Genomic DNA, 12669 nt, shown 5'->3' on the forward strand with positions numbered 1-12669 from the left:
TTTGTGAAAGCATGAAACTATGGTAAAAAGTAATGCAGCATGCTGTTTTCTGGTTTGCAGCTTTTGTTTTACATTCAGGACAGTGATGATGTTTATGGCCTAATAAAATTCCATCCTTTGGAGAATCAGAAGATTGAAAGTAATCCAATGGGACGCTTTTTATCCTTGAGTTTTGCAAGGGAAGGAGGAACAGTTGGAGATGTGCAGTTGGTTTATACTGCACTGTACATTCCAGCTGGAGCTCTGGATCCTGAGAGAGCGAAAGGTGGCATTCTGAATATGTCTACAAGAAGTACTCTCATCTTTCCAGAAGGAAAAGCACAAGCTACTATAAATATACCAATACGAAATGATGCATTTCTTCAAAATAGAGCTCATTTTGTCATACAGGTATCTCAGCTGTTTTTGGGGTGGTTTTTTTAGCCCATGTAGTATAAAGGATATAAAATAGTAGTGGCTCCTTCCCTTTTAACTTCATTAAAATGACTCTGCCTGATTTAAAAAGAAACAAAACAATTAGTTCTGTAACCAAGAAAACTCTATTATTTAGTTACTGCTTCCACAGATATGCTATAAAGAGCTTTATTCCTAATAATCATATACTAATTACATAATTTTTAAAAAATACACTGTTGTAATAGGATTCTAATTGTGGTTAATAGGTTAATTGTGTAATAGGTTACTAATTGTGAAATTTAACGAAATTATATCAGTGTTGCAGAAGCTAGTTACCTTTTCAGGTGTGTTATTCTGTCTACCCTTTGCCTTTTGATTTAATCAAATAAAGGCTCTTAAAGTAGAGGAGTATGACAGATTGTGGAAATTAAAAAAAGGAAATAAAAATTAAAATAGTCAAACATATGTTGAATTTATGTGCAACTTTGACCAGGTAGTTGAAAAGTTCTTCTAGCTTTCCCTGTATGTGGTCTTTTGGTTTTTTTTATCTTCTGTTTTTTGTTTGTGGGTATTTTTTTCTCTCTACTGAATTTGTAAGAAGGGAGATTTGTGTAATTGCTAGTAAGATTGGCTGGAAAAATACACTAACATTATGCTTTTGAAAGAAAATGGGTTTTCCACTAAAATGTTTAAAGAAAGATTTTTTTATTTTCCAAAACTATGTTTTTTCTTCATTTTTCAGTAGAGAAAACCAGATTTGCATACATGTTAGCAAGTTATTGTTCAGATATGCTGCTGTGGGAGATTCTGGGCATTGTAATCAGTAATTTTTATACTTATTTTCTCATCTGCAGTTGAGACTACTGCATAATCTCTATTTGAGATTACCTGATTAACTATTGCCACTAAGATCATGAGCCCGGGGAGCAATCCTGATATACAGACAAAGAGATGACATGGCACAACAAAAGCACAAATCGCAGAGTCTTTTCTTAGTTCTTTTCAGTATTTTCCATTTAAGTCTGGTGTCTTCAAAATTTTCAAACAGAGATGTTGATGTGGAATCATAAATTAAAATTTGGTCTTTTTTTTTTATTTTCTAGTGTACCAAAAATGTTTTAATTACTTGAAAAGATTTCTTCCCTCTACAAATTTCCCCCTACATTCTATTAAAAAAAAAAAAAAAAGTGAGAGAAAAAAATATTGCCAAAATCATATTATCATTTTAGTTGCACACGCTCTTTCTATGTTAACAGTTAGGCAAGGAATATGTTTCTGAAATATTAGAATAGGTTTATGTGTTTTATCTTCTTCATGTGATCTGAAAGATTGACAGAAGACTTGAAATATCTAATTCCAAGCTCCTTTCAGGTGATAGATTACAAATAACATTGCAGTGTGGACTATGGACAAGATGTGTGACAAGTACTTCAATATGCAGACTTTTGGTGTGGTTTTTCAAACTGCAGATTCCAGGGAGAGGAAGTATACTTTCATGTACTTTCTCCATGAACTATAAAAATGTTTTGAGTACACAAAATCAGATGCAACTTCTAACACAAATAATTCCTTTATAAAAGGAAGAAAAATGCCCCTATTTATCACTATGACACTATGACATTTATTCACTTCTACATTGTGAATAAATTATAGTCTCAGAAAAAATGTTTAGAATGAGACTACAAAGTTTGTACTGGACCCAGTAAAGGATCAACTCAGAAATTGGGGAAGGAGGGATGAAGAAATGAAGCATAAAACAACAAGAGAACAGATAGAGGAACTGGAAATATGAGATTAACCTTCTTTAGTGACATCTGCAATTAAATAACCTTTTGTTTGATGTGTAGACTACTTTTGGTATGGACAGGAAGATTTACTAATTTAGTAAACTGCTTGGCATTATTTGATTTACAGTGCATTCTTTTTTCCCTCATGTACTGATTTGCTTTAAGAGGAAACAATGAATTAAAAAAATCCAAAGCAATATTTAATTAATTATTACTTTAATCTCAAAGTTACTATCCAGATAGTAACAAAGGGAATTCTTTCAGCTCTGTAGTACTTCAGAACATCTACTGAGCTAACAACCACAACAGTGGTCCACCTGTATGGTGTTAATTTGAGAATTGGCACCTATTCTGAAAGAAATCTTAGAAGAGAAAAAAAAAATAGAACCACTCTTTGTTCTTCAGAATCCCAGTAAGTAGCTTGGATGGTTGAGAATAAATTTCTAATTACAGTATTTATAAAACAAATCCCATCTATCATCAAATAAAATGTGCATGAATATTTTTGAGTGTTACTTGAATAACAGCAGAACAAAATATGATACAGTCCAAGTATTTTATATAAATTTTTTTAAAGAATCAAAGGGATTAAAAACTCATCAGTTGAGAAGGTGATTCATAATGCTAGGAAAATTAATCCACAAACACTGGAGGTTTATGTCCAAAAAGGAGTCAGAGGAGTCCTTTTACTTTATTTGAATAAAGGGAGAGGCCTTTGTTCATTCCCCTGGGGTGTCTCAAATTTTTGGAGGACACAGCCTCCTTTTTTATCCTAACTTCCCAGCCGCATTTCCCTTCTCTCTTTCCCCATTGGCTGAGGTACTGGAGAGGTACAGACTTCCCGATACACCTGATATCCTATCTGAAGATTTCCTAAAGATTTTCCTCTAATGTATAACCCTCCCTTTTAATTTTTAATTCTTATGGAATTTAGGGTTTTTTCTTCGCCATTGTTTCTTTAATCTCTCAATGTCTAATTTTGTTTATCAGCAAACCTAAAGTTTATTTATAAAAGCAAATATCTTTTTCCATTCACCAATCAGTGGAATCTTTCCCATTGTTTCTTTTATCTTCCAGAGCTAGTTTTATCTACCAGCAGACCCACAGCTTGTTTGTAAAGACAAATCTGCTATTCCTCTCAATAATAACTATATAGATTTAAATGCCCTTCTCCACTAAAACCTGTGTGGCAGCATCTAATAACTCCAAGCAAAAACATCCTAATGGGAGTTAAAATGTGGTTCTCATTGATGGTTCATGCACCAGTGAAATGTTTACAGAAGTATATATAAATTGGTCATAGAAATATCTGTTATTATGATCCATGTAGACAGAATCTGATAGTGTTATAAATTATATTTGAAAGGAATATTAAAACAATTAACACAAGGAAAGTCATGTCAATGGTTCTGATGGGCTAAATGAATGGTATTTTCCATTCAAAGATAGAATAAACATTTTTCTATTTCTTCTTAGTATAAATAAACCATCAAAAATATAGTAATATAAGAGGAGATTACAGTTTTAAAATCTTGTGCTGATTTTCAATTATGAATGAAATTCTACATATTAGTTATTGTAAATAGAAAAGTCTTTACATTTTTTTAACTGAGGAAAGAAGATTGAATCACTCTTTGGCTTCATGAGAGTGTCTAAATTATTATGTTTCCAGTGACTTCAACAGATTTTTATCAATGCATGACAAAAAAACTAATAAGCATTGAAGTACAAGCAACAATCTGGCAGATCAATTCATATATCTAGTAAGGAAATGCCCAGTTCAGAAAGTTAATTGTCCTTCTATGTACATTTAGTTGTGTACATGATTTGTCTGAGAGGTATACCATTCTGCTGTGGAAGCTCAACACCATTCACTTAATTTCTTACACAGCTACTTACACATTTTTGTAGTAGAAATGGCGCTGGTAGGAAAAATTTATCTTGGAGGTGTTTGCTCCTTGCATACGACACTTATTCCAAGATGTCAGAATAGTTTTCACTTGGTACTCAGGCTTTCTTATTTCTCAAGTTTTTCTTACTTTTTCTCACAGTTGGAAAAAGTTGAGCTGCTGAATAGAATTCCTCTTGTCCCACCCGTGAGTCCTAGATTAGATGAGATTCGAAATATTTCTTTGAGGATTACTCCAGATATTGCAAATGGAGAAATAGGCTTTATTAGCAATCTTCCAATTATTCTTTCTGAACCAGAAGAATCACCTGCTACAGTGGTAAGTAATATTTTTATATTATCCCTTACTATGGAAAACTTATTTGGAGAAAGCAAAGTTTGCTATATCCACTATAGCATTTGTAAATTAACGTGAGAAAAATCCATCCTCCAAGTTTGATCTTATCTCAAATATTCTCCTCCTTTATCAAATCAAAAAGGTAGAAATTGCTAGCAAGATTAATGTGTTTGTCATCTGAAAAGTGTGGTGAACTTTCCTTTCTCTGTAAGAATCTAGAATTGGTTAAGTCTTCATGCTCAGATGGAGCAGAAGATGCTGCAGTTTAATTTCTTTGATCAGCTGCAAAAACACTCTGTAGAGTAGGACTGATTTTGCTCCCAAATTTGGTGAAAGTGTCTGTGTTTTTTATAATTCACTTACATGTGAATATATACTTTGGCTTGCTGTGTCTGTTTTCTAATAAATAATGCTTTTTTGTATTTCACAATACCCAAAGCATTTTCAAAAGCATCGTCATCCATCTAAATGCTGTAACCCCAGCCAGAGAAACCCTCTATAAAATATTTTTTCTTACATTTCCCCCTTTTCCCCCCTAGTTGTCTTAACTGAGATCGTCCTTCAAATCCTGATTCAGAGAACTACTTTTCATCCTCAGAATAAAACTGCTGATATAAAACCTAGGTTGTCTTTATGAGGTGGGCATTGGTTAAATCCATCATAGAAGGGTTTTTGTGTTCATGAATGCTAAGTGATTTGTCATTTTAATGGTCTGCCACCTCCACTAAGAATATATAAACATATATGTCCAATTATATAACGGATAAATTATTAAATATATAAGATTCAGTATATATCTTCATAGATGTACCATCTTTGATTTCAGATCTTATACATAGGTATAAGTCGGAGGTGAATATTTTGAGGCTCATATTCAAACAGGAGTTTGCAAGGGGTTAATTGTTTTTGCATCTAGTTTTGCAAGTAACAGCAGACTCACGTTCTTTACAGGTTTCCATTCCATTGCATCGAGATGGGACTGATGGTCAAGCAACTGTGTTTTGGAGTTTGAGACCATTCGGTCCTAATCACAAGGCAGTAACACAGGATGATATAGGTCCTTTTAATGGCTCTGTTGTTTTCTTATCTGGACAAAGTGATACTGCAATCAACATTACTATTAAAGCTGATGATATTCCTGAAATGAATGAAACTGTGTTATTAACTTTGGACAGGTATTGTACTCCAGTCTTTATTCATATGTACCACTTGCTATACTCAATCTATATATAAAAAAAATGGCACAGTATTAATTATGAGGTGTTGCCTCCATTGTGTTGATAAATGCCTGGAGCAATATTGGGCCCTTGATTTAGACTGCGTATGAAATCTTTGACTCATGATCAATGTAAGAAATTGTGCTTATTATTAATGACTTAGTTTTGTTTGTATTTTGATTAAAAATAATGTGTGCTACTTAAAAAGTTGATTTAGCTTTGATCTTTAGTTCTAGCTCTTGATTATAACACATACTTTCAGGAAAATAATGTTTGGTGAGATAAGGAGGAAAGTTATAATGAATAGTAATGAAAGCAGCACATAACTGTGTTTTTCTCAGAAGAGGTTTATAGTCAGGATGTTGTTGCAGAATTAGATACTTACATCACAAATGCTGGCTCCAAAATAGGCCAGTGTGACTACTACCACATGCCTCAGCTACAAAGGGAGCAATGATGTTTCTGAAACATTGTGTTGTGGTCTCCTTACTATGTGACATCAGGTTTGCAGGATAATTAAGGCTGTAAGAGGCCTCAGAAGTTACTATCTGCATATGAACACTACTCAGAATGCTTGAATTATTTCATATCCAGGAGCCTTTTGTTTTATTAGCAGGAGAATCTTGGCTATTGCTTCAGTCCTGCTTCCAAAAATTCAGATGTATCTATAGTTTAGAAATACTATCACTTCTGCTAATACCTCCTAATAATCTAAGGTATATTTTTCCCATTAATTTTTCTGGAAATGTGCTAAGAGAGGGCCATCAGCTGCAATGTCTGCATTGAACATCTGCTACATATACAGTCCTTACTTTATGTAGAAGTATCCTTGTTGTAGATAGGAAGGGCAGACTAGCTGATGGGAACTTTTAATATTATATGTTCATATAGAGTATGTACTAGCAAACCAGAAAGCAACTCCTTAGGCTGCTGCTGATCCTGTTATTTTGAGCATTGTTCTATCACACAGGAAAGATGCTTTTTCAGTACAGGGTTGCTCTGCTTCTGTAGAAGCTAGCTGGTGGATGCATCTGGCGCACAATGAATTATTTCATTCTGATCTTGGATACTCACTGTGTTGAAAAGATGGTCCTGTTGAAAACAAACAAAAAACCAAAAAAACCCAAAATCATAAACCAAAAACCAAAACCAAAAACAGAAACAAAAAACCCCGCCCAAAAAAAAAAAAAAACAAAACCAAACAAACGGAGACTATTGCAAGCAGTTCTCTGTTTTGTTTTTTTTTCCTGTGGATGAAATTGATTTGCCTGAAAGTTCTTTAGAATCTGTGGCACAAACAAAGAAGCTAAGATTAGAAATAATGACTGAAGTTATGAAGGAGTTGTGTAAAGTGACAAAAATGCTGAAGTGGAAGGATGGGAGACAAATTAGTATGTAGAGGAAGTGGGCTGCATAAAAGATTAACTTTTTAGTATTGGATAGCTCTGCAGTATGTGTAACTATAGCTTTTTACCACTTACTCTGACTAGTAATCCCATGCCTTGAAAATTATGTCTAAAAGGGGATTGAGTTGGCAGCTGAACAAACGCAACCACTGTTCTGCTTTTGCTATGTGTAGTGGGAGTAGCAATTTCTATTGATCATGAAGTGGCTGGTAAAAATTTTGCCAGCAGTAAGCAGCTTTCCCACACTTGGCAAGGTCAGAGAGTGAAGTAAGGATTAGGTAGTTTGGCCAGGAAAAAGTAAATACATAGGAGATAAAATCAGAACTTTTCTCTACACCTGGACAGTATCCCTCAAGGCTACAAGTGAAATTTGGCAACTTTTAACTTGAGTAAAAGACAAGAATGCAATACCTGCAAAGATCATCCTTTCAACACTGGAGATGACTCTTCAAAGCAGGGGTGAATGATACTGGCAGGGTGATGCATGTAAGCTTTTGGTATTGCCTCCTACATAGTTTGTGTTTTCTAGATGAACAGAAGATTTCAGTTTCCAAGACAGGCAGCCAGCTCCTCACAGCAGTAGTGAATTACCATGAAAACAAAGACACACTCTGCTGTGGATGTGCTTGCACTGCTTGATAGACTGTAGCATAAGTCAGTAGAAAAGTAGAGCATGTACAGACTTTAATGAAACTATAGACGTAGAAATACATCCATAAGCATTCTATTTATTGCAATTAGTAATAGCATGGGCAAAATAATATGATAATTAGTTCTAACAAGGATGTATTATTTACAACTCAGTGATGTTGTTATGGTAGTTTTATGTTTTAAATGAGCTTTGATTGTACCCATAATAACAAAAGAAACCTTCCAAGCCATTAAAAATAGTATTTTACTTCCTTGCTCTGTGGCCACCATCTGTAGGCACTGGATATTAAAAATAATTATGAATGCTGTTCACAAAATGGAGGCCAATGTATATCATGAAGAGTATGCTTACCCAGAAGATGGATGAGCTGTAAAGAAGCAAGATAATCCTGTGCCTGCTGAAGAGTCTTCATATTTTCTTTCTTTAGGACCAGCTTCAGTCTGGATGCCTGCCCATATCTTAGGCCTGAATTGAAATAGGCCTGAATTGAAACTAAAAATATCGCTACAGACCTAAATCTGATAGTTTTCTTAACTTCTGCGAAAGAAGCTTGGCTGTTGGCAGTTGCCATGCCCCCAGTGCAGATACACAGCTATAAATTTGGCAATTGGCACAGCTGAAGGGCCAGGACCGTCATGGGACATGGATTGTGTTTGTTCTCTTAAATGAGTGGAGCTGAGAGTAAAACCTCTGAACTTTAGTCCTGGGAAAAACAATACACAAATTAATTTATTTTTATTTTGGGAAGATTAAAATCCAGTAACAGCTGAGTGTTTAAATAGTTTATGCTCAGAATCTTTTGATCATGACTTCCATAAATTAAGATACCAGAACAGATCCATGTATGTGTATGTATGTATCTAATGTGACATATGTTCAATGAAGCAAAACTGTTGTAATGTGGAAAATTTTATAGTTCTAGTGATTTCTGTGATGTGATACAGGCTGAGGTACTTAACACCTTCTTTGCCTCAGTCTTCAACCTCAGAAATACAAATTATTCTCAGGGCAACCAGTCCCCTGAGCTGGTAGAAAAGGTAGAAGAGGTAGAAAGGTAGAAGGAGAAGAATAGACCTTCTGAAATCCAGAAGGAAGTAGTTAATGATTAGCAGAGCTATTTAGGTGATCATAAGTCTATGGGACTGGAGAGGATCCATCCTAGGGTAATGAGGGAGCTATTGTAAGACCTCTCTAAGCTGCTCCCTGTCATTTATCATCAGTCATGGCTAACTGAGGAGGTCACAGACAATTGGAGGTTGGCCTATATGGTGCTTGTTCACAAAGAGGGCTGGAAGGAGGATCTGGGGAACTACAGGCCAGCCTGCCTGACCTTGGTGCCTGGCAAGGTTATGGAACTGATCATCTTGAGTGGGGTCATACGACATGTACAGGATGGCTGGGGCAGCAGACCAAGCAAGCATGGTCTTAGGAGGAGCAGGTCCTGCCTGATCAATCTGATCTCCTTTTATGATCAGCTAACATGCCTGAGGGATTGAGGCAAAGCTGTGGATGTTGTCTATCTGGACTTTAACAAAGTTATTGTGTGCCACAGCATTTGCCTTGAAGAGCTGGCAACATATGACTAGGACAGGTCCTTGCTTCTGTGGGTTAAGAACTGGTTAGATGGCCGAGCCCAGAGAGTGGTGGTGAATGGTGCTGCATCTGGTTGGCAGCCAGATGCAGCACCAAATCTAATATAACTAATCAGCTGAATCTGATGAGTTGCTTCCTAACTTCCAAGTTCTTGAAATTCTGGTCTGATTTACACTGTGACTGTTAGAAGGTAGTAAGTATTGCTAGTCTTCTAAGTACTTTCAAAGTATACCTGGAGATGCTTAAAGTACCTCCTCATGGTACCTCGGGACTGTTTATTTTCAGCTGTCCCTTGGATTCTGTTAGAGCTGCCATCGTGCACTACAACATGATACTACATTCTAGCACTAGTACTCAGTTTTTTGTCTGAGCTGTGTTTGGATTCATGCAATCTGACTTCATGAAGGTGAAATGAAGTCTGGCATTGCCCTTTCACTTTTTGATTATTGTGTCTTAACCACTTAAGCTTGTACATCACGTACCAAAAACCCACTTGATATAATAGTTCATTTGTATTCTCTGCTGTGAAATATATTACCAACAGCTTAGTGATATAATTAAGAGCATTAAGAGCAATATAATGAAAATTTAGCATAAATTTTAGCTCTGGAATTTTCACCTTGAACTTTTTAAATAGTATTAATGCCTGATGATTTTGGAAAACTTGCATACATTTTCTGAAGGGAAGAAGAATGTCTTCATATATAGTATTTAAAATGTAGCCTCATTTGAAATAATCAAGAAATTTCTATTAAATCAGATCTCCTATTTGAAAGAATAGAGCTGAAAATGTATTTGCTTTATTACTTCAAACTTTTGAGTGAACTCTTGTCTACTGAATTCTGAAGCTGAATTATTTAAACTTCACTTTATACATTCTTTGTTTATTTGTTGATAGTAAATCCAGGTTTAATATTAACTGTATATTTATTTTATGTTAAGAAAATAATCTATGAGTACTTTCATAGAATGGCATACTTGTTATTGCAGAATAATTTCCTTTCATCTGAATTGATGAGATAGTTTTGTCATATGTGCTTATTTTCTTATTTCTATTTTCTCCTTGTTTTTAGGGGGGGGTGGTGGTTTTCTTCTTTTTTTGTTGGTATTTTACTCTGATACTCTGATTAATCTAAAAATTGTCAAAAATAAAGTCTGATGTGATTTTCTGCTAGAATAATCTTTTATATGTATGTGTTGTAACTCCCAATGTACTTATCTGTTTTTATCATTGCTATGTCAGATTGATGAAGTAACACAAAATGGAGGCATGTTGATTGTATTTTTTTTTTTTTGCGTGAAGTTATAAATGTGGGCTGCTGGTGCAGTTGTGAGAAGACACGGGGGTTGGTAGCGAAAGAACTCCTGGAGGAGGGCTGGGTAGGGCATACCATGAATGGGCCTTGACATCCTGAATTGATTATGGGGTCATTTCTCACCAGTGAGGATTGCCCACTTGCTAGCATTTGTCAACAGAAAATGCCAAGGAAGGAGGTTCCCATAAAAGGAACATGATGTGTTTGGAAAGGGAAAAGAAAACTTTGTGGTACTCTTGTTTTTATTATTGTCTAAGACTGGTACTATTGAAATTCCAGGAACTAGCACTTTCATTCATTCCCCACCCCTTTTCTTTCCCTCTATTCTTCTTTCCTTCTTTCTTTCTCTGTTAACAGGGTAGAGACAGAAAGGTTTGTTGTGTACTTCGGGTAAGTGCAGTGAACTGTGGTTTGTCTTCAATGAATCAATGCTTTGTTTTATACGTGATTAGTTTGAACAGAATCTGTCAATAACTTCTTTTCCTCTCAGGAATCATGTCTTCTGCATCTCTTCAGACAATGCTTGGTTGTCCTTTGGTTTTTAATTCGATGGCATGGGTTTCTGGCATGAAACTTTATTTAGGATTTGTGAATGATGAAAGTTACTAATGCATGACTCAGTGTTTGATACCTGTGCTTGATTGCAATATGAATTCATTGTCTTAAACTGCCAGAAATACAATTTGTCCCACCTAAATGCCTGAGTGGACTAGAACTATAAAGTTTTCTGTTGAGCAGTTATCTTTTTTTTGGAATGAAATAGGTTTAGTTTATGTTAACACAAGTTTTTGTGTCTGCTGGCATATTTTTATATGCAAAAAATATTACTTATTACCATTTAAAATAGACACTTGCAGTTTGTTCATTGAAATTTTCCTCCAGAAAACATGGAAGATGAATCTGAATTCATAAACCAATATTTAATAAGCTATATCAAAATCATCAGTCTGAAGGTGCATTCTTTATGCATCTTTCAGCAGTAGTTTTTCTTGCATTTTTAATGGAATGTACTTAAAACAATGTAATTGAAAGTATATATCTGATGAAATGAATGCAAGAAATTCAAGCTCTCTCTGTTTAAGTGTTTTTGGATCACTCCTTATGTTTTGATCCAAATAAAAAGTAATACTAAATGTGATTTTAAATTTTTATTATATGATTCTATTTCTTTTTCTTTGTATTGTATGCATGTGTGACTAAAAAGCCCAAGAACTATACGCTGTAAAAAATAATCTGAAAGAAAAGGTATCTCAGGAACAAAGGCTGGGGTTTCAGCAAGGGAATGGAATACTCTGATGTGTCTTTCCTAATTTATTATATTCTTTTTAGGTAATTGTTTTCATAATTTATTAATAAAAATAATCAGGAATCTGATGTCCTTCACATAGATATGTATTTACTTACTAAAAGAACCACACTCAAAAAACCTTGACTTTTTTCCTTTCCCAGGGTCAGCGTGGAAAATCAAATACTGAAATATGGGTTTACTACTTGTGAGATCACTATTTTGGAAAATGATGATCCTGGAGGAGTGTTTGAATTTTCTCCCTCTTCCAGAGGTCCCTACAGTATCAAGGTAGCTATCTGAATAACTTTTCTTTATTGTTATGGAAAAGTAAATCTTAGCAGAATGCGAGTAAAATGCTGGATTTTCTTTTTTTTACAGGAGGGGGATTCTGTTGAACTGCAGATTGTCCGCAGCAGAGGGAGCCTTGTCACGCAGTTTCTGCGATACACTGTAGAACCAAGGGACAATAATGAATTTTATGGAAGCACAGGAATTCTGGAGTTTAAGCCTGGCGAAAGAGAGATCATAATTACTCTTTTGTCAAGGATGGATGGGATTCCAGAGGTAGAAATGAAAATTTTCCTTTCTCTAAATTGTGTTCACAGCATAGCAGTTTGTCACTTATTAAAATACAAGAAAATATATTGTAGCAGAATGAGTATGTAATCCTTTTCTATGGAATGTATCCCAGTCTCCAAACCAGGGTGCCTGGATTACTAGAAGGTACCTTTGGCTTTAATAGGCCTCAGTGGATTTATTTTTTTTTGG

At 35.0% G+C, this 12669-nt stretch overlaps 1 protein-coding gene across 1 annotated transcript in view; it reads left to right on the top strand.

The window, feature by feature from the left end:
- Positions 1 to 12669, top strand: part of ADGRV1 (adhesion G protein-coupled receptor V1) — a 262471-nt gene that overhangs the window by 14295 nt on the left and 235507 nt on the right. Inside the window, exons 10-15 of the mRNA XM_059493101.1 lie at positions 61 to 390; positions 4235 to 4411; positions 5381 to 5604; positions 10971 to 11003; positions 12063 to 12189; positions 12280 to 12465. Of these exons, the coding sequence (XP_059349084.1) occupies positions 61 to 390; positions 4235 to 4411; positions 5381 to 5604; positions 10971 to 11003; positions 12063 to 12189; positions 12280 to 12465 (1077 nt within the window). The remainder of the gene's footprint in view (positions 1 to 60; positions 391 to 4234; positions 4412 to 5380; positions 5605 to 10970; positions 11004 to 12062; positions 12190 to 12279; positions 12466 to 12669) is intronic.

The sequence above is a fragment of the Ammospiza nelsoni genome, chromosome Z, assembly GCF_027579445.1.
Source record: "Ammospiza nelsoni isolate bAmmNel1 chromosome Z, bAmmNel1.pri, whole genome shotgun sequence".
Lineage (NCBI taxonomy): Eukaryota > Metazoa > Chordata > Aves > Passeriformes > Passerellidae > Ammospiza > Ammospiza nelsoni.